Here is a 23,277-nt window from a genome sequence, read left to right as displayed (position 1 = left end):
GGGTAACTGTTAAGTAGAAACGGAATGGGGGGTAATTAAGTAGATCGGAGAATGTTTTAACTTTTTCACCATGTGTTGTCGACTATGGAGAAATATACTTTGAAAATTCTTTTGCAGTGGGCGGAATTTACGAATCTGCTTTAATGCAAATTTTAATCGAATTTTCAATGGTTGATGCAAAACGCCCAGTTGTATAATCATTAATGACACTTTTTAATTTTTCTCTTTTCTAGGTGAATAATGAAAAAAACTAGACAGCGAAGAAAAAATTCATCGGCATAAATTGTAGCAAGTGAGCTTCAGCAAAGCAAATGGAATTGACTTTCAAGATGTTTTTAAAAGTAGATCATCATTTTTATAAGTAACAACATTGTTTTTTAATGAACAGAAAGCAGGGGATAAGTTTTTATCCACTTGGGCAGCTCAGTCTTGGTCAAGATTTTGACAATAGGTTGAAATAATTGGGTTTATAAAAAAACACGGGTTCCCCAGCCGATATAAGGGTATTATTTTCCTATCACGTGGTTTAAATAATGAGGTTTTCCTTACATTTACTTTATCATTATTGCACTCCATCTTCGCCTAATTTGACGTTTTAGGTCATAGCATATTTCAAGTATCAACATTGTATTCATTCCATTAAACCTAATGAAATTTGAGTTTTGAGCAGAAATTTCAGTCCATTAATACCAAGTCGCTTTTTCGTATAAACCAATTATTTCCAGAGTTCTTTTAAAATCCGTCAACACGGCGAACACTTAAGGAAAAAGAGCAGAAAATATATAGTGTTTATGTCGTATGTTGTTGCAATTTCGAATTTCCTTTTTGTAAATTGAGACGGAGATTCTTATAGTTTTCGCATATGTGCAGTTCGTCCATTCATGAAGTTTACCCATCAGTAATTACCTTCTTCTATGCACCCGCCCGGGACGCCTAGCTACCCCAACACACACGTCCCCAAAGCCCCCCGGCTGCGAAACAAAAAGAAAGCCATACGTCGGACATTTTCATTTATCAACTTTAATTAACCCCGAGTTTTTCTGTAATTTCAACATTCTCAAATCACCCGTGACGAGTATTCCATTCATTTCCAAACTGACAGAGTTAATTGACCTCCCCCCACCCCCCTAAGTCCACTTTGCATTTGCATTCGCAACGGAAAAGCTACAAAAAAACTGTGGGTTGAGTTTTTTTTCATAAACTAACCATCCGTATATTTCCGTTCTGTTTCTAACCCAATTATAACTCTTTCTCAATCAGCGTCGAGTTTCACCTTACCAACTAAACTTACCAGCGACAAACAAGACCGCAGTTTCCTCTTGCAAAATTAGACTCAATATAGAATTACAGAAATACAGCTTCCTTATCGCTTCCGCTTTACCAAATTGTGGAAAAAGACAGAAATTTATGCAAGATAAAGGGTTGTTAATAAACTGATTAAAGTGTTATTTTGTTCTTAATTTAGCTTACAACTACTAGTGTGTTGCCTCTCCAAATCCAATTTGTTTCTAAAATTCAGGTCCATATTCATTTCTAATTTGATATAGTATTTTTTTGGTTTCTTTTGACCTAAATTGTTTATCATTTCAAGTGATCCTGTCAGAACTGGTTAATAACAAATTATAACTATTTGCAGGCGCGGATCTAGGAATTTTGGCGCGCGCTACCCCCTCAAAATTAGTATATATTGGCGCCGAAGGCGCCTTTAATTTTTAAGGTCAGTCATCCAAAAGTGGATATCTTTAAATAGTACATCCTTTGGGTCGGCAGGGGGTCGAATCCCTGAGAGGGGGTGGGAGGGGGGGGGGGGGGGCGTTTGCTACTGATTATTTCAGTCGTGATCATTGATAAATAGTGACCACCTTTAATAGAGAGAGGAAAACTTCAGAAGTTGACAAGACACCGAAGACATTTCCTATACAAAAGTCGACAAGGCTTTACAAGCTACAACATGGATGTTGACCCGGAAGACACGGTGCCCGCAGGACGACCCCGGAGGAGAGGTGCAGTGACAGTGGGGGGAGGGGACGAGGAAGGGGAGGGAGGTGGGGGCAACAGGAGGAGAATGTCCCGCCGCATGTCCACAAATATAAAGAGCATCTGGTCCAAAATGGCCACAAGTGGGTCACACAGAGCAAGTGAGTTCCAACTTTATTTTCGTGAGCGGAGGGGGGAGGGTACCTCCTAAATTATTATTAGAAGGAAAAAGGAGCTGTTAAAAGATATAAGTTAAGGAATAATTTTCATTCTAGCTCTTACCCGTCTCAAAATTGTAGGTCCCCAAACTCATCTTAACTTATTGCTCCAATTCCCAGCACACTTAAATTTTTGACAAAAACCTTTTTACGTCGAAGTGAATGTGAAAATGAATTTTGAGCTATAATGATTGATGTTCCTCAAAGAATCGACCGAGATTCCACGTAAGAATTAGGATAGCTGGCTCTTTTCCAATTTCCACCCTCTGAATTTTCCGAATTTAGATTGCAAAAAGCTCTTTTTCTAAAATGCAACAAAACGAGTAAGCGCGAACAATTGAACCTATTCTTACACAATTTCTTTAATTCAGGTTGAACTAGTTTTAATTTCTTTTAAATTGCAGTTTCACGAAGGGTTTGGAAATTGGAAATAAGCCGGATAGCTCACTTTCTATCTCTATAGTAGATTCTTCTTGTAGTCTCTACCATTGCAACCGAAACAGATTTTATAGAGCTTTTTTCAAAAAAATGTATCTTTGATTGAAGGTGGTCGTTTTGGTGTAAATGCTTATTTAATCAACGTGTAGAACAAAAACCAGTGATATCAAAAAAATATTTGTGCGGTACAATTATCAAACTCAGTGAATGGATTTTGTGTAATCCCGCATACAGATTCAAGCGTTTATAATCAACTATATATTTTGATTTTAGTACCAGCCTCACAAGAATTGAGAAAAATCTATTACCATCAATTAATAATGGACCATAATCTCTCTCTTTCAAAACAAATCAAAGTCAATTATAATACACTTTAATCAATTATAATCAATAATTAGCTATCTGTTTTTCGGTTCAATTATAATTGATTATGATGGATTATTCTTTATCCCAAAATCTGTTTTTTTTATTCTGCACAAAACACTAATCATATTTGATTTTAATTGGTTATAATCGATCATAATCCTTTTTGTTTACCCAATTTGTTTTCGACCCTGCAAATGAATTGCTTGTTTTTTAAAATTTTTTCATAGGCATTGGTTTATGTGAAAAACGTGAAAATCTTTCCAGCAGATTTTATATCAATTCAACTTTATAATGTTTTTTTTCTTTACTTTCTGGATTAGATTTGTTTCGTGATGCTCATTTATAGTTTTCTGACCGCAAAATATGAGCACACTGTTTTAGTTTTATGATTTATTTAGTTAATTTTTAATTTTTAATGAGTTAATTTTTACATACCGCTGAAACTTTCAACTAATTTGAAAAGTTCTCTATGAATTTTTTGTTTCGCGGTAAAACTTTGTTTTCAGACAATTTTAACAGAAAATTAATAACCAATAGGATATAATTTTTTTTTGGTGTGACAAACTTTTTGTAAAATGAGAGATTTTTATCAATTCTAACCGATTATAATCAATTAGTATCGATTACAATTGCTTTAAAAAGCTTTTCCGTATAAACTGTAGTCAATTATATTATAATTAATTATAAACAGTATAATCTTTTGGAAAGGTCACAATTATAATCGATTAAACATTTTTTCAACGCCCAATTTTGGTAATTATCAATTTCTATTGTCAAAAAATCAACTTTGTAATCCTTCCTGATCGATTACTTAAGCGTGAACTTGGATGCGGGATGCGGGCTCAAATTACCTAGGAAGTTTTAAGAAATTGACACGTTTTTTGAAATTTTTTGTCTGTTACAGCACAAAAATGACTTTACATTGCTTGTCTAGCGCATTTTTTTTTGCAAAAAGTGGCCCAAGTAGCCAATTGTGGATCAGTTTTTTTTTATCAATTGCAGTAATTGTGTGTTTTTTTTCTGACCACTTCACGAGGTGGGAGCGATTTATGGCGTAGATTGTGTTTTTTTCCTACCGTGATTTTGACTATGTCAAACAAGTGTATAATATCAAGTGTTATATCATAACACAACCTTTTCAGCATTACTTTGGAATTAAAAAAATTCAAAAAATTTTGCTTCGAGAAAAAATTGATCTGTTTTTTACTGCTTTCCTTTTTTCAGAATAACTGAGGAGAGGTTGATCTCTAAATTAATTATTCTTGCCGTTTGTATTAAGTAATTAAAAACCTTCATTTTGCTATTGTTGTCCTGAAGTTTAAAAAAATTGGCCAGATCGAAAAAAAATTAATAAAATGTTTTCGTGTTTTTTAATTTTTTCCTGAATGCTACATATTTTGTGATTTTTTTTGTATTTCAATACAACGGCTAAGCGGCAAACTATTTCTCACTTGCACAACAAACTGGCTTTCATTGTTCTTGTTTACAATCAGCGCATGAATTCGCAATAATTTAAATGTGTTTTTTCAAAATATATGATGCCTGAAAAAATTAGGATAATTTTTAAAGTGCCCTCAAATCAAATTGTGACAAAAACGAGAAACCTATGCATCAGCTTGTGTGTCAATTAGTATGACCATGCAAAAGGATGCATTTTATTTTTCCTCTCAAGAAATTATTTAAAGCTTTTATTGCATGCTAATAGACGCACAAGATTATCTCTGCACTCCCATAGAAAAGCTAAATTTTGGAATTTTTGAATTTTACCCAAAACACAGCGCAATGCGGTTTATTTTGCTATTGATCGTTAACCATCATACTACGCTTTGGTGCGTCGATACTAATTGAAAAATTTGAATTAGTTGTTTCGAAGAAAGCGAGGAATATATAGGCTCGGACGGTTTGCTTTTTATTCAGGCCAATTTATAAAAGAACTTTTATCTCGGGGAATCAATATCTTGATCTTCGTGTTCGCTGATGGGTCCCATTCATAATTTTAAATACCTGACTATGTGTTTGCTATGAAACGAGTCTTACTAAACTGCTAGTTTTAGACTTTGATACTGATAATGTAACGCAAATCAAATATTATTCCTCCCCACAAAATCATTCCAAATTGAACTGAGGCAAGTTAATTTTTCTCGTTCATTCCTCAAATGACTCAAATCTAACGCTTGTAGTTAAATTCGTAGCCTAAAATGCATAGTTTGTCGATATTTCATGACTTAAAAATAATTCGAGACCAGTTTTTGGGCATACGGATCATTCAGGGTTTTGCCCTGATACGAGAAGTCTTGTTCCTGATACAGTATCTCTTTTTTCTCTCGCTCTCTCTCAGACTACACAAGCACATTCCAAAATTCCCCATTCCATTTAAAATACACCGAATCAATTGAAAATTTTGAAATATCCGATTTGAATAAATTAACCCTATCGGTTAATCAAAAAAAATATTTTCGAAAATTTTCGTCAAATTTAGAAGATGGTGTACAATTTTTCTTATCAGTTGTGAAAATCAACTTGAATTTTAACCAATGATTTAACTAAAGTAGAAATAGGCGTTTCTAGCTGACTAATTAAGACACATATGCATACTAGTTTCATGACAATTGAAAAATCTTAAAATGTGATAAAAAAATGCGGTTGGGAAAGGGGCTGAGAAAAAGAAGAAAGGAAATTGAACATCTAGTTGAAAAAAGTGAACTGCCAAAATTGCAAGTCGCATCAACCTAAATTTAAAGCGTACAAATTTTTTTTTTTAACATGATAAGTTTTAAGCAAGTTTGGTCCCCAATATGAAGAACGGGTCACAAAACACAAAATAAACTAATTATAGCATTAACTATTGTGACCACCCAAAAAATAGTACCTCTACATTCATTAGTTGGTCAGCAGTAAAACGAATGGTTTCGTAATAATGATTAAAATACAAACCAATGTGGACAATTGAAACATTATTGCACAAAGCTGACACTTTGGCCCTTTTATCCCAAAAACTAAAAAATTGACTTCTAAGAGAGTGACGAATGAGTCAATGCTCATTTTTTTTTTCATTTCATCTGCTGGTACATTTTGCATTCACGTACAAAAATCACTGCTGATTTCCAGACTGCTGTATTTTTGATAGATGGAATCAAACTGTCTTCTTTTTATAAGTGTGCCCATAAAAAGAGGCTGGCCTATGAAATTTAAGCTCTGCCGTTGTGACTGCTTCCGACTGCATTGGATGCACGAATAAAACCTGCAGCCGGGTTGTCATAAAATTTAAGAACACAGGGAGTATGTGTATATCAATAAAGATTTTATGGAAATATGGATTCAGCTGACCGAAGTTGTCGAAAAACTGTTTCATATATCAAACTCGGAAAGTTTCTTCCAGACTTCGTTTTTGCCAACAAAAAGCAAAAATTAGAAAATCATTTGAGTTTAAATTTGTTCAGATACTTAATTTTAAAGACAGTTTCAATTTTTATTTGTTTTGTCACTTTTTGTTATGATTTTAATTTACCAAGTTCAAAGGATTTCGACAAAAAAGTCTGGGAGTTTGATAGTTTTTGAAAACATTGTAGAGCGTACTTTTTGAAAACTTATTTTAATCCCTAATTGTTTCAGATTTTGATTTTTATTTTTCAAGAATTCTCCAGTATTCTTTTTATCATAGGAGATCAAAATGCTAGATTTTGTGCACCTAATGTTTTGAAAAATTTGCTAATTCATTTTTAAAATCGATTTCAAGTGAGCAATTGAATTGAAATTTTTGAACTTGTTGCATTAAAAAAAGGGGCTGAAGCAACGCAATTCAATAATGTGTTAGCATATAATGTGTTTACATCAATTGTTGATATCATTATGCACCAAGTTTGAACAAATACAGTTAAAAAATGAAACTTTTGAGGAAAGTCTTTCAAATAATGTTGAAAACAGCAACTTGAAACTTATTTAGTCTCAAGAGCTAAATTTGAAAAAATTTATAAAGATAAAACGTAGTTTTTATTCCCTATTTGTTCCGTCCACTTGAAAGAGTGGGAAAAAATATGGGCTAGGTTGAATATTTTACTTTGATTTCAGGTACCCGAAATAGAAATTGTAGGGGGTCAACTGTAGTACCATTATAATGCCCTCATAAAAGTGATTTTGATTGCAAAAGTTTTCAAAATTTTTTTTTGTTTAGTTTAACAGTTTTTTTATGGGCGAGAAAATGATTTCCGACTTTTATTACACTACTAAGTTTACCCTATTTTGGCTGAATTTTCTTAGCTTTACTGCTTATTACTGAATTCAAATTCCTCCTAAACATAAGAAAACATCGTGAAGTTTGGAAGATAAAAAAAACTTTAAGCATTTTGAGTTTAGGTGGTATTTGTTAAACTCATAGAGTAATTTCGGATAGGGTACACCGTCTGCTCGTCACGCTATCTTATTTTGGGCCGGATAGATTCGTGCAACTTCTTAGTCTAATACCGATTCTAATCTTACTCTTATATCTACTAGTCTCAGGGTGTTTAACTAGTCTCTGCTAGGCTCAATAGATCTAGAGTATACTGGCTTATTGCGACTGCTGAAGTTCTCTTGGAGAGGCAACTAATTTCTAGGTTAAATTCAAATCTCTCTGGTGCTGAAATTACAAGTAATTTCGGCACTTACAAATAAGTGGGTTGTTAGTTAGATGGATTATGATTGGTTAATATTAAATATTTTACAGTGGGAAAATATCCAATTTATCCAATTATAAAATGTAGTTTAGATCAGGTTCCACCCATCCGGGTTTTACAGAGTTTTTTAGAATTATATTTCTGCAATTTGAAGGATGGATGATGAACGTTGGTATTTGGTGAACATCGTATTCTTGTCCGGTTCCGCTTGGATAAAGAAGTTCCAGGACGCTGGAATTATGAACAGGAAATTATTACGTCGTCTTTTGACAACGACTGTGATCCCCAATGAAATCAATCCGTTTCCAAGATGGTTTGCTATGACGGGTTTTTCTGTATTATGTAGAGAACTTGTTTTGTGTGCAACCTCGTCTGGGAATGGCGTGAAGATCGTGTGTGGAAGGGATGCCTTGTAACTCGGATCTGTACGTATACTTGTACATCGAGGTGGTCATTGGTCTAGTTCAATGAAGTCCTCTTCTGCGAAGTCAAGTCATACTCTAAATCCTTTGAGTTGTGATTGTGGACGGCATGTCGGTTGTGCTTAGCCATTCTTTTGTTCGAGTGTGATGGGATCATCTAGTCTTTGGATGTTCGTCTTTGTTGTTGTGTATTGATCTATATACTGCAAGTATGATTTACATTTTATAAAATTATGTTAATTCAATTTTTTAATCATGATTTTAGTTAGTCGTTTTCACAAAAGCGTTTTGTTTTAGTTTGGTTATTTTGAAGAGTTACTCACCCTTGAGTACCTCTTATTAAAAATAGAAGTGTGGTCACAAAGCGTGGATGTAGCGCGGTGGGTTAGGCCGGCTATAGAGCATGCTCAGGACGTCCTCTCTGGTGGGTTGGGCCAGGAGTGGGAGTATGATTTCATGCTGTTTCTTTGAGAGGTCCTGTTATGTGATAACGTTTTATGTTGGTTTTATGTTGGTCTTTCTTATGTTAGTTTGGTTGTGTCCTTTTTTCAAAAATCAAATTGTTTTTGGTATGGGTTTGTCTTGCGACTTTTTTGTGTTTTATTATTTCTTTATTAGACTTTATAATAGTCTTCAAAAGAATAAATTATTCAGTTTTAATCTGGGTTAATCCGTTTTGGGTACCGTTGGTTTTCTTTTCTTAGTCATGCTGTTATTTTATGATTTGTGGTGTTTAGTAAGCTGCGTTGGTTAGTTTGGTTTAGTATATAATTCCTTTCCAACCGGGTTAAAGAAAGTTTGAAACTTGTTATCGTGTGTTAGAGTTGTTGAGTGTGAAAACTTGAAACTTAAAATCATTATTTAAACAATTCTTCGTGGGCGAGCTGTGCGAGTTTGGATAGAATTCTTGTGCGAGTGAATGAAAATATTTGAAAAGGTTAGTACTGCTTTCTCATTTTATCAATTTATTGCATAGAATTTGAATTTTACTGCGGGGAAATTTAAAATTATAAATTTTCATCGTAAGTAGTTTTACTGCTTCATGGGGAAATAATTTATAGATAAAATTACTACATTTGGTATGAATTTTAATTACACTATTTAGTGCAAGAAGTTAACGAATTTTAAGAGAATTTAACAAGTTTGTATTTTTATTTTTATTTTCTGTTTTTTAGATGATCGTGGTGTGAAGACTAGAAATATAAATCAAACATTGATAAAAAATGGTTAGTACTAATTTAAATTTATTAGTGAAGAGTATTTTAAATTATACTTACCTGTTAATCTTCTGGGAAAAAGCCGTAGGGGAAGATGTCGTGTATCATATCTGATGTTGTTAGTAATTTGGCTAGTATGCGTATGATGTTTTTAGTTTGTAGCAGTGGCCAAAGCAATTGAAGTGCTTTAATGGTTTTTAGTTCTTCAGTGCCTACTGCAAACTCGTAAGGTGTGTTTTGAATGAGTTTATATATTTTATGATTGTATTTAGTATTGTGAATGAATTCTCATATTGGTATTTCAATAGGCTGGATAAATTCATGCGGGATAAGGAAGGGTCTGGATTCTTCGGCATTAAGGGTCTTCGTGATGGGACAAAATATATACATTTGGGTAACTGGGTCATAGATGCGGAGGATGCCGTGGAGGTTAGTATCTTTGATGCAATATGTAAAATTAAGGAAAAATGGTGACGTGTATTTTGAGTTAAGAAACTGAAAACAATGGTGAGGTTGTCTTGATGGGGTATGCAAATCAAAATGATTTTGTATAAAACGATAGTATGTATATGTGTGGGTTTGTTTAGTGCGTAACATAATATCGTGGGAACAGTGCAAATTGCGTTCATGTGGTGAAAGAAAGTGAAAGGTTAGTGAAAATAACTGAAATTTGTCATGGAATCTTTTGTAAGCTTGAATATCAGCTAGTGATTCTGAAATGATGCGATCATACTTTCTATCAAAAATATTAAGTGTGAATACGTATGATGTTTTGATGAAAAATTTTTCTGTTAGTTGCGGGTTAGCGAAGCGGTCTTCATCTAAAAATTGGTCTCGATTAGGTCGGATGATATTATGGTCGTAATATTCTATTGTAAATTCGTTAGCTCGGGGTGCAGTGAATGTTTTTAGTAATTTTTTATATCCTACGTAAGTAAATTGTCGAGGTGTTAGTGTTGTAGTGAGTCTATATAACATGTCTTTGTTCTTTTCTATGTTGTCATGAGTATTAGTTAGTGGTAGGCAAAGGTGGTTAGTAAAATGAGAATAAGCTGTTCAATGAAGTGTTGGCATTGAAACATAATCATCTACAAAACTACGTGTGTCATTAGTATCGTTAGGTGTGTTTAATGTATATTGTGGAAATGAGGGTAAGGTGATTGCAAGAAAATTTTTCGTGTTTGTGTGTTGCGGATGATTAGTATATTAGCAGGCTGTTCCGGGTTTGGTCGGGAACGGGTGATTCGGGAATTTTCGTTTAAAAGTGCGATAAGCTCGGTGAGTGCTACTAGGTGTTTCGGTGGATGTGGATGATTGTGTGAATGATGCAGTGTAAGCTGAGGAGGGTGTAGGAGTAGGTGGGTTTGAGGATTCTAGTGTGGATGATATTTGATGTATTGTGAGGGTGTTAGGGTGTATTAACTGTTGTTGTAGGGTAACAAAATTATCGAGTTCCTGGGAAATTTGGGGGGTATCTGGGGAATTATTATATGATCTGTCGGAATGAAGTGGAGAATAGGTTGGGGTTACTTGCGAAGCATAAGAAGGAGTGGAAACGGATGGGAGTGAATGATTTGATGGAATTGGTTGAAAAGGGGGTTTTGAAAAAACTGAGGAGTTGGTCTGAGTATAACTTGATGGAGATGGTTCGGAGTCTGCAAATTTGTCAGGGGTTTCTATATTAGGGTTATTAAATTGTGAGATAGAGTATAAAACTGAAATATCTGAGTTAGTATCAGAATTCGTGCTTGATGATATATTAATAATCGGAAAATCGGGTGGTGGGAAAGCAAAAAGTGAGATTATTGAGATTTGAGTTTGGAGGTTGGCTGGGCGGGAATTTGAGCGATGTAGGGATCCAAGTTGTCGGCTCATCGTGGGCTAAAAAAATGATTATTTTGAGACTGAAAAGTGGTGGCGTGGGGTTGTTCTATAATTTGTTCGTATGTATTATCATTTTGTGGATGATGTGTCATTAAATGTTGGATGGGGCTTTGTGGTATATTTGGTCTAGAATTTGGATTATTTGTGATTGCTAGGTTTCGGAAATTACGGGGAACTAATGATAATGAATGGTTTTGTGGTAGGGGTCATTATTGTGGTCTTCGTTGTAAGTGTTCTGTCTTGTGGATATTTTCGTGTTATATTCTTTTATTTGTGTATCTAGAAGTATTTTGTTTATTGATGATGAAAAAATTCCAAAAAATTCTGCAAACAGTATGCGTGCTACACTTGCTTGTCTGTTTACTTGTGTGTGTATAGCGCATGTGTTATAGATTCCTTTTAAGGGTGAGAAAAGAAATCCTATAAAGTTAAACATTGCGTATAAGATAGTTAATTTTTCTAAGATGTAATAGGGCCATCCTAGAAAAGCTAGAATTTTGTTTTTTAGGGTGACAAAACTGAAAATATTTATAGGTGAAATATGCTGTGGTCTGTATTTTTCACCGTTTAAATATATGTAGTCTTTAATGTCTTCAAAATATCCGCTATAATCTTGTGTATAAATATCAGCAAATCCTGCAGTTTCGGCAAGTTTTCTTAGATTCTGGTCAATTGACTGTCTTTGTATTGTATCCATTTGTGTTAATAACTCTTGAAATTGTTGTGTTCTAATGTGATGTTGAATATCTGATTTAGAATATATTCCAATTGATTGTAAATCAATGTTTGGAATACGAGCAATAGCTCTGATGCTTTCGGGTGAAATTTTTTTGAGTGATTGCATTAACGTAGGGTATGGTGTAAGGAGATAGAATTTATCTTCATCACGATTCAATTGTACTACATTGTGGCTATTTTCTGATCCACATGGGACTGCGGTATCCCAAAAATATGTTCGTCTTGAAAGTGTGTCGACAAAATAAACTTTATTTTTATAGAATATAGGGATTCTTTTATAACAACATTTATCTTCAAAAACATATAGTGGTGATATTTTTTTGGTACAAGTATATAACCATAAAATATTTCCTTCGTAGTCTAGAAAAGTTGATCTATTTCCTGACAATAAGTATCCTGCGTAGGGTATTTTTAGTACTGCTAGTGCGAGTGATTGTAGGATTTGTGTCCTTTCCAATTCGCATAATTGGTGAAGTGTTTCTAATTCGGAGAGTGACTTTTCTTGAAAAATTCGACTAATTGTGTAGTCTAACTTCATATCTAAGTGAATATCGTAATGAATATTACCGAAATAGGTGTTATTCATTAGTGATAGTTCTTGTAAACGTGTACTTCTACTGTCATGTGGCTTTAGTTTTCCACCAGGTTGACCTATGCTTTTTTGAAAGTTAACTGGTATGTATGATGTTCCTTCATTTAAAGGGTGACCTGTGGCATAAGGGTCAAATTTATTTTTCCAGTGGTCATGTCGAAACCTTTTTCGTATTCGACAAGTATTTCAGAATATTGTGTTTTATATAGTGGATTTCTGTATTTGCATGCAATTTCTGTTTCTTGATATATTTGAAAACTTATTTTCTATATCATGAATATTTCTAAAATCATTACTTTGTTTTCGGGATGGATTTATTTGTTCGTATGGAATTGATTCTTTAAAATATTTTTTATGAAATTTTATCATTCGAGCGTGTATTTTTGCTACTTGAAATGTTGTGCATGTATCTTCGGGAAACCAAACAATAGTTGCTTGTGTCCGGGTTGTAGGGTCACAATAACCTTGATCATTTTTGCAGGGTAATCTAATTCCTTGATAGATCATTGTGTTATCTGATAGATCTCGTGTGAGTTGTAGTTTTTCGAGTTGAAATTTCCAATCGAAAAACTTTATTTCTTGATATCCTTTATTTTTTGTGTCTGCTTTGCAGTTTGAGGGGTCATTTATTCCAATGTGCGCGCCTTTGTATGGGTATTTCTCGTCTAGTTTTATATGTCCTTGATATCTTTCAAGCTGAGCTTGGTGTACAGAATCGGCAAAGACTTGGAAATTTACTATTTTCCTGTCTGTGTTTCTATTTCTTGTGATGTTTAGTCTGAGTAGTTCGTTTTTACAATCATCGGGATTTAGATGTAAAAGTCGTTCTATATTACTTTGATAGAATGATTCGTGATCAAGTCGGTTCTTATTTCCATTGGAAACTTGTGAACAGTGTACTTTCTTTTCGGAAAATGTTGCTGTAAATTTATATCCTGTGACTGTTGTTGCTCGGGATTTTGAATACAGTGTTGCTATTACATTTGTAGTTTCTATAGCTTGTGGTTCTGTTTCGCACTGTGATACTTGATTTATTGCATATTTGTGAAGTGTTTTTTGTTCGTTTTCTTCACAATCGTAGTGTGTTACTAATATATCCTGGGGTCCTGTGCGAGGAGAAGGATTTGTGTTCTGTTCGAAAAATATTAGAAAAAAGATGATTGAAATGTTAAAATTTTTAGAATATACATGTGTATGATAATCCTGAGTATGGGTTATAAAATGTGATGTAACCAATTGTGTTTTTGGTATATCTATCGTATTTATAGATTACTTCAGTTGTTATAAATGGTGGTGGTAGCGGTTGAGCTGTTATATTTGGTGGATTTAATGGGTAGGTAGGGATGTTGAACAATATTATTAAGTTTGATCGTGATTTCGAATTTTAATTGGAGACTATTTTGTTGTAGTATTTGAATATTGTGGTCACGAATATCTTCGTGGATATCTTGTCTATATTGTAGTCTATTGAGTGCCCAACTGTGGAGTCTGTTACTTTCTTGATGTTGTCCAAATAATGGTGGGGGTGCTACGAATGTGTTCCAATCTAATCGTAAAGGGATATTTGTTGATGATTGTTCGCGATATCTAGCGTCGAGGTTATTTGAAAAGTTTAAATGGAAAAGCGTCGGTGAAATTTGACTTAATGATGGTGTTGATGGTAGTGATAATGTTTCTGGTAGTGATGATAGTGTTGTATCCGTAGAAATATCTATTGGGTCGTTTACTAAGTTTGGTTCACCTTGTGTATATGAGTGTGTTGTCCAATATGGTAGTCGTGTTGTGGGATTGGGGGGGGGGGTTAAAGGGATTTTCACGTATTTGTTCAGATGTTGGTGTTGAACCTAAGTAATCTGAGGGTATACTTGAGGTGCTACGTTGTGAAAGGTTTGGGGGAGTTTCTGGTAATGTACTATTTGGGTTTTCTGAAGTAGTTGTTTTTGGTGATTGGGGTATATCAAAATGAACTCTAGGGGTTTGAAAACTTCAGTTTCGTCTTGGATGTATAATTTGTCTATTTATTTCAACTGTATTTTGCTTTTGACTAATGTTTCTTATTCTACTTAATTCTTGTGGTAATGTGGGGTACAAGTTATATGTTGGTTCACTTAGGGGTGCCTGTCGCTGAACTGGTTCTAATGGTTCGGACAAGCGAGCGTGTCGTCCTTCAAAAGTGTATGAATTATCTTGGAAAGAAATTCGTGTGGATGTTTGGGGGTTTTGGGTAGTTGTAGGTATTATTGGGTTTTCTTGGGATGATGTCGGTGAAGACTGATTTTGTGATTGTTGGTTAGCAATTTTTGAAAGTGTTCTGATTGATTTTTTCTAGTGCGAAAATTTATGTTTATTGTAGTATTCTTCAATGAAAAGAATTAAAAGGATTGTTGCTAAGGCGAATGTGATTATTGCCTTTTTTACACATTTGCACATTGTCAGTATTAGGGATGATAAAAATCTGATGAAGATTACAAATAGTAAAAAAATATTTGTTCTACTAAAAATTGTTCGTATCTTTTAAATAGACTTTGGATTATCGTACCTGTGAATATGATCAATGATTTGGGAAAGTTGGAGATATATTTCAAATAGGGAGTAGAAAATTTAAAAAATGTTGCAAAAAGTTATTAAAATGATTATAAAAGCTTCAAAAGTATCAAATAGAAATATGAACAAAAGTTTGAATAGTATGAAAAAGTTCATTAAAAGATTTAAAATAGTATTTTTAAAGATATTGACTGATCGAGAGAAGAGCATTTAAGAAATGATTTCTTTGTCGAATTTTTTTGTTGTTTGAGGCGAGATTCAAGTGTGGTCGAGTTATTTATTGATTTTTTGACAAGTGGGTTGAGTTTTGTGAAAAGTTGTTGGGGGCTAATTTTATGGTGTTCGGGGGGTCTTCTTTGCTTTTGTTTTTATTTGTCGGGTGATCGGGGGTATTTTGAGATATTTGTACTTTAGGCCAAATGAATATGGTCCTTTTTTACTTTAGGCTAATTTACCATTTTTGGTTGGAGGGTTTTTGAGGTCTGAGTTGGGAAAATATTGTTGATCTTTGCGTTATTAGATAGGGGAGGGTTGTAATATTATGGTGGTATTTATTTTAGTTGTCAAGTATTAGCGAGTTGCTTATTTTTGACCTGGAGTTTGTAAAGTTATAGTTATAGATATACCTGGAGTTTAATATCTTTCGGCTAATAGGTTGGTGTTAGAGATATAGAAGGTGACGGATTTAAGTGAATCCTATTGGCTGAATCTAAACTAGAGTTGTCGCGTGTTTGTCAGCATGTTATTTTGAAAAATGAAAGTTCAAAATGATCCAGAGGTGCAAAAATTATTTATTCTAAAATTAAATTTGTTTTTGAAATTCAACTTTCTTTAATATTTTAGATTGTGGGATGAATGTTTTGTAGTTTTTACGTGGTTGATTTCTAAGTCGTGATGATTCTCTATGTTTTGATTTTTCTACTTGTTCTTGTGGTAGAATTTTTTCTATCATTTTCCTATTTTTTCTTTCTTTTTGAGGTATTTTTGGGTCTGGCGTTTTTGTATTGTTTTGAGTTTTGGTTTGTTTCTGATTTTTTTTTCATGATGAACGTTGTGTTGTTCATCTATTTCTTTTTCTGTATGTGAATGATTTTGAATAACTTTTAGACCTGTGAAAGAATATAATTGAGTTAATTCGCGTAGCGCGTATTCTTTTGGGTAGTAGGGCAATAGATTGTTACGATGTTGAACAATTTCCTTTTTATTTGAATCTGTGAGTTTATACGTTACGTCAGTGTGTTTGGCAATTATTTGGTATGGTCCTTTTCGAAGGGGTTGTAATTTTTTAGAGATTCCTTTGTGTGTATTAAAGTTAGGTATTAAGACAAATGTTCCAATTTTTAAATCTGTGGCTGGTGTAAAGCGTGAATTAATTTGGTCGTTAATATTTTGTCTTTGTAACAATTTCTTTGTTACTTTTTGGTAAATCTCATAGTGTTTTTTATCTCTATTTAAAATCCATTCGGTGTGTGTACCGGAGGCTAATTTAAGAACTTGTGGGTGATGAAAATGATCTTCATCATGTGTGTGTAAAGGTAGGTTATAACAAATTGAGTCTTTGTTTGGTTGGCAATAACCTTGTGCAATTTTATGGGAATTTGCTATAAACATAACTGGTTTACGTGGCTTTTGATTAAAAACCTTTTCGTATGGTGACATTCCTAAAGTTGTCGTGATTTGTGAATTGTATGCTAAGGGAAATGATTTTACATCTGCTGACCATTCTGTTTATTTTGTATCATTTCCATTTATGATACATCGGAGATATTCTTGTAGTGAACGGTTCATACCTTCGACTAAACCGTTTGTCCAAGGTGCATGAGATGTTCGTGGTTTATGTTTGATGTTATATAAGTGGCATAGTGTGATGATTTCAATATTTATGAATTCTGTACCGTTGTCTGTAACTAAGATTTCGGGTAGTCCGAATTTAGCTATCCAATGTTCATAAAGCGTCGTGTAGGCATAATAAGCATTACAATGTGGTACTGGGTTGAGTGCTACATAATGTGTAAATGCGTCAACAATGACCATAATGTAGGAGTTTCCTTCAGAAGATGGTGAAATTGGTCCTTTTGTATCGAATGAAATGCGATGGTTAAAATATAAACTTTGTCCTTTAAAATCTTGTTTTTGTGCTATTTGTTTTTGATTTGGATAAGGTTTGTTTAATTGACATATTATACAATCATTGCATAATACTTTTATCCAAATTGGTGCATTTGGGAAATAAAAATTTTGTGTAAAGTTCGAGTATGTTTTCTCTGACCCGGAGTGTCCTTTAGTATTTTGTGTATGGGAGATGTTAAAAGCTATTAATATCATACTTAAAGGAAGGCAGGGAACTTTTGAATCATTTAAATTATATTCTAAAAGATCTGTATTTTCATTAATTGCTGTGTTATTAAAATTTCGAAAATAGCGGAGGAGTGTTTTATTTCCTAAAATTGTGGTATCTGCTTTTACGGGCTTAGTTTTGTATTTGTGCCATGATTTTAATTGTCTAATTACTGGGTCGAGATTTTGATATTGTTTTAAGAGTTCAAGTGTAATTTTATCTGTTGGGGTGAGAAAAATATTGTCAATTTCTAGTTTTGATAGGGGAATTGTGTCAAGTGGGTCATGGAGGTCAAAAACTTGATTTATTGTGTATTTTGAATCATTTGTTTGCGGTCCTGATAGATTTATTTTATCGGTTAAATTTTCTTTTTCGATTAAGGGAGAAAGGTCTTTTTAATGCGAATGTTGTTTTGTTCTTTTTGTTGAGTGTTATTTTTTATCCATTGTGAGTATGGAATTGGTTTGAAAGTTGATGTTCCTAGTAAATCAACTTCGTAGTGATTATTTTGAATCTAAGTAAAGTCGGAAATGTTGTAGATTATTTATCTGTGATTGATCAATGTCAGTTTTTACTGCATACTTGCTTTCTAGTCGGGGTGATGCTTCATCTTTTGCGAGATAAAATTTAATATTTTGTGGTATTTCAACTGTAGTTTTTCGTGTGAGTAATTCAGGTGGTGTATTCCGACTTAATGTATCTGGTAACGCAAGGTTTTTTCCTGCTGTCCAAACTATATGTAAGTTTGGAAATTTCATTAGAATTAGTTGAAATCTAAAAACTCTATGATTTGAATTAGATTTTTGTGTAAAGAGAAAAATAATTGATTTGTGATCTGTGAATAGAACTGTTGGGTGTTTTGATCCAAGTATCAGAAATTCATATTCTGTAAGTGTATAAATTACAGCTGTACATTCTCTCATTAGAGTTGAGAGTCGTAGCTCTGCTTGAGTGAATAATCGTGAATTTGCTGATATAAGGTTTATTTTATTTGTTCCACTATGTGATTGTAGCAATGCTGCGCCGATGCCAAAATTTGAAGCATCGCACACTGCATAGAATGGTTGATTTGGATCTGGAATTGTATTTGAATTGTGTTCAATTAAAAGTATTTTAATTTCTTCAAATCGTGTTTGAGGTTCAGTAGTCCATTCAAAATTATTTTGTTGTCGGAGGATATTATAGAAGGGTTTTAAGTATAATTGCATTTTGTAAACATATTTACTCAAGAAATTTAACATTCCGAGGAATTCTTGGATTTTCTTTTTATTTGTTGGTGGCTGAAGTTTTTGAATAGCATCAATGCGTGATTTTAATGGATTGATAGTGTTTCGTTCAATATTATGTCCTAAAAATTTAACTCGTGTTAGAAAGAAGTGTGATTTATTGGGAGCTGCCTTCAGATTTTTGTTCTGAAGTATTTTATGATACTGTTCTAAAACTGTAAACATTTCTTCTTTGGTTTGTGATTGCATAAAAACATCATCTAAGTATGTGATTGCATTTTTCTTGAGTATTAGTGGTCTAAAAATTTTACTCATAAAGGCTGAAAAAGCTGCTGGTCCTATGGATATTCCATAGAATAAGCGATTGAATTCATATCATTGATTTCCAATAACAAATTGTGTTAAACGTCGTGATTGTTCATCTAGTGGCATTTGGTTATATGCACTATTCATATCTGCGGTTGCGAAATATTTACCATTTATCTTTGTCAAGATAACTTGTATTGGTTCATTAGGCCAATTTCATTTTGATTCGTCAATTAAAGAATTGAGATATCTAGCTTCTAAAACTATTTTTAGTGATTCACCTTTTGCTAGAATGATACCAGGGTTAATAAAAGTGTTACCTTTTGGTTGTTCTTTCTTATTTACTGGTGAGATAATTTCGTATTATTCTAAAATGTCAAGTAATCTGTTTACCTTGTCATGCAAGTGAATCGGTACTTTACTGGCTCTTTGTTTTTTGAAAACTGCGTCGGGTTTTAACGGGAGGTGTAGAGATGAACTAATTTTCCAACGTGAAATTTTGATGTTGCGTAGACTGTTGAATATTTTAACAGTTGTTTTGCTAATTTATCAATTTCGGTTTGTGTAATTTGTGAATGTTCAAAATTAAACATTGTTAAAAGTTTTTGTTGTTCTTTTGTGTAATTTGTTATATTGAATGTTGATTTAAAATATGGTGTTTTTGTGAAGTAATCTGTGTTTCTTTTTTCATTACTTATTTTATTATTTATGGATAATTCTTCGTCAAGAATTGTGGATTGGCAAATATCTAATAATTGGAGTATATTATTAACGCGGTAGGCTACTTCATTTATAGGTGAAATAGTAGCATTTGTTTCACAATATCTTAAAACTCCTAAGGGTAGTGTTACTTGATATGGTGTATTGTACTTGATATGGTGTACTTGATATGATACATGTAATGAAATGATGTCGGAATTCGTTATTTTTGAATATTTTATGGATGCGATCGTAATTTTGAAAAATTTGTGAATAGGTTTAAATTCGAAGTCAGACATAAAAAGTTGTTGTTTATTTTGACTTTTGTTATACTGGTTAACTTATTTTATTGAAAAATTATATATATATTTCCTGATAGTGGTTTCAGGTGTTTCCGTTGTTGATTGTAAATTGGGTAAAATTTTGAGAAGAATGGTGGTGGTTTGTTTAATCTTTGGAAGAATGTTAGGGCTGTATTTTTTGTTTTTGTGTATTGTCTTTGAATTGTATTTTACTATTGAGGATGTTGATTGTTGGTATATATTTAGATATAAATGGTATGCCAATGATATTGTGCTTAATATCAGTAATATGAAATATTTGTTTAAACGGTTTGTTTAAAATTTTGTTTTGTTCCATTGTTCTCGTGGGGAGAAGAAATAATCGGATTTTTCCTATAATTTACTAATGTTGATCCTTGTGCTGTTACTAATTTACTAGAGGTTTCAAGAGGTGTTAATTTTGGATGTAATGTTAGGATTTCATTCCATGTGGGAATATTAAATATATTTGATTCTGCTCCTGAATCAATTAAAAAATCAATTTCAAGATCTGGTGGTTGAAATTCTTTGATTCTTGGGCTTTCTAAGAGAAATGGAACTTTCCAAATTTTTTCTCTGGGTTGTTCTTTTTGTATATTTTGATAAATATATTTTGTGTTTGAGCATTGTGTTTCGTCTTTTTTATCGGGTTTAATTACCGTGTTAATTACGTTTACTTCTTGTGTAGTTTGTGTTTCATCAATGGGATCAATATAGTAAATGTGAAGGAGTTCCAATTGATTTTCATATATATATGAAGTAAAAAGTTGTCCATATATGATAGGTTCAAAGTCGTTTTCGACTGTTATCATATTTACAGAGATGGTATTATGTGTATCACTTTCTGTATCTGACGATTCACAATTTATATGATTTAGTTGTAGTTCGTTACTTCCTGTGCCATCAATACCTGGGGGGTCTGAAGTTGTTTCTTCATTTGTTTGCACTTGATTAATGTGTCTTTGATGTTTTGGTGTGCTACTTCTGTATCGATGTTTAGAATCAGGGTAACGGTTATTTTTCCTGTCTGGTGACTGGGAATAATTTCTGTATCAATTATTGTAACTTGAGTTTCGGTTTTATGAAATATTTTGTGATCTGTTTTGATAATTATCGTTTGATCTGTGATGGTTTGATCTATTATATGAATTATTTCTTGATCGATTGTTCGGGTAATTCTGATTTCGATTGTTTGAATAACTTCTATTTCTATAATTTGAATAGTTTCTATTTCTGTTGTATGATGAGTTTCGTGATTGATTATTGGCATAGTGTCTATTCCTTGGGTTTGATTGGGAACTGGATCCAGAAACGAATTGTGTTGTATTGGAATTTGATCTTGAATAGTTATTTCGGTTATTTTGGCTATTCGATCGATTATATCTATTTTGTGAGGAATTTCGTGTATTTCCTCGTTCGGGTGATCTACCTCTATAACCTGAGTTATATGGTGATTGATTCCTTGTGTAATGTGGGCTGTTCGGAAGTGGTTTTCCTGAACTTTTATTACTAAATATATTTTTGTTTGTTAGATTTTGGTATTTTTTCATGTATTGATAGAACGATTTATTTAGTTCTTTGAGTTTTGAGGTTTATTCTGATTGTCTTGTTGTTTTTGTCTACATTCGGAAATACTGTGTCCGTATCGTCGGCAATAATTACACCATTTTTTGAAGGTTGGTTTGCCTTTAAATTTTGGATGTTTTTCGTAGATATTTAGTATTTCAATGATTTTTTCAATCAGGTCCGTGTCTGATTCTTGTATGTTATTTATATGTGTAGTATTTGTTTCAATACGATTAACATATTGTAATTTTAGATTTTCTGTTTCTTCGAGTTTCATTGTGATTTCTTCTTGTTCTAAATTATCTACTAATTTTCGAAAATCTAAGTCTGGTTCTCGAATTGAGAAAGGATGAGATGCTCTCTTTTTTATTGCTATTTTCCTTAATTGAGGTGTTAAGGTCATCATTAAAATTTCTGGCACTTTTTTGTGTTTTTTTGTCATGTGTATTAAGTGAATATGCTTTTTGAACTAGTGTTTTGATTCGTACTGCTAATTGTTTAATTGTTTCATTTGGTAATCTGCGTATTTCGTTGCATAAAACTCTTTGATGTTGTTTGTTTCTTTCAGAGTCAAACATTCTTGAAAATTCTTGTGTGAATCTGTTCCAGTCTGATTTTATTTCTATGGATAATACTGAAAACTATTTTTGAGCTGCGCCATCTAGGGTTGTTTGTATTAGTGCTGTGCGTCTATGCATCCAATTTTGATGTAGTGGCGTATTAATTGGTTCGGGTCCTATATTTAAAATTAAATTTGCTGTTACTGCATTTAGATAATTTTCTACAGAATATTCAGGGTCTGTTCCTGTGAATACCATCAGTGGTTTATTGGATGTTATTGATGATCCACCCATGAGGTATGGATTCATTGTCATCTGTAGTGATTCTGCGGCATTTGGCATTTGTGAAAAGTTTGAAAGTTGATTTTTTGTTATTTCGTGTTGCTGAAGGTAATATGGAAGCCGTATTTCATTTTGCATTTGAGTTGGTTGATAAGAATGCATTAACATTGGGTTTTGTGGTTGTATTGGTTGAAAAGACTGTGTATTAAATGGGTTTTGTATATGCATTTGTTGTGGGTTTTGTATATCTGTTGGGTTTTGTGGGTATATTTTCATATTTTGAGATGGTTGAGATTGTCGCGGTCTCTGTGTGCGATATTCTTTAGTATATGGTGCAAAAGTATCTGGTTGGTGATAATCATCTTCCTCAGATGATAAATAGTTTGTATTATATGGTGTATATTGTTTATTTTTATTTTGTTGAAAGAATGGGTAACTTTCACTATAATCCTGTGTAGGTTGTGGATTATCTGAAAAATTTACTGAATTGGTCGATGTTTTTGGGAGATTCCAATAATGTGAACATACGTGATTTAAATTTTGTGTATTTTTTTGGGGGTTTGATTTGTTTTTTGTTTGTGAGCATAATTATAACTGTGTTCTGCAAAAGTGTTTTTTGTGAACGGTCTTCGTGTTTTTGACGGTATTGTCATTGGTATATACGTTTGATAGTCCATATGTGAATAATTTGGAGCAACCGAAGGTTTAACGGTTGATTGTAAGGTTACCTGTGTTAGTGATGTATTTGTATTTCTTGGTGTTGTCAGATTGGGGTGTATTGGTGAAATACTTTGTTGTGTAGTTGTTGCTGTTGTTTGGACGATTTCTTCATTTATGAAGTGTGATGGTGTTTGAATATCTTGCTGTGTAAGATTTCTGGTTCCATTGAGATTTTCATTATCTATGACTGTTGAATTTAAGCTATTGTTTCG

The 23,277-nt window shown here is 33.0% G+C and overlaps 1 protein-coding gene across 1 annotated transcript in view; it reads left to right on the top strand.

The window, feature by feature from the left end:
* The first annotated feature begins 1,589 nt into the window (after window positions 1-1,589).
* The window catches only part of LOC134843882 (neuronal calcium sensor 1-like), a 40,562-nt gene continuing 18,874 nt past the window's right edge, over window positions 1,590-23,277 (top strand). The window contains exons 1-3 of the mRNA XM_063860204.1: window positions 1,590-1,608; window positions 1,872-2,138; window positions 2,403-2,420. Coding sequence (XP_063716274.1) covers window positions 1,952-2,138; window positions 2,403-2,420 — 205 coding nt within the window. The 5' untranslated portion in view covers window positions 1,590-1,608; window positions 1,872-1,951. The remainder of the gene's footprint in view (window positions 1,609-1,871; window positions 2,139-2,402; window positions 2,421-23,277) is intronic.

The sequence above is a fragment of the Symsagittifera roscoffensis genome, chromosome 4 (assembly GCF_963678635.1).
Source record: "Symsagittifera roscoffensis chromosome 4, txSymRosc1.1, whole genome shotgun sequence".
Lineage (NCBI taxonomy): Eukaryota > Metazoa > Xenacoelomorpha > Acoela > Convolutidae > Symsagittifera > Symsagittifera roscoffensis.
The sequence above is the reverse complement of the archived record's forward strand: the minus strand, read 5'-3'. Positions and strand labels throughout refer to the sequence as shown.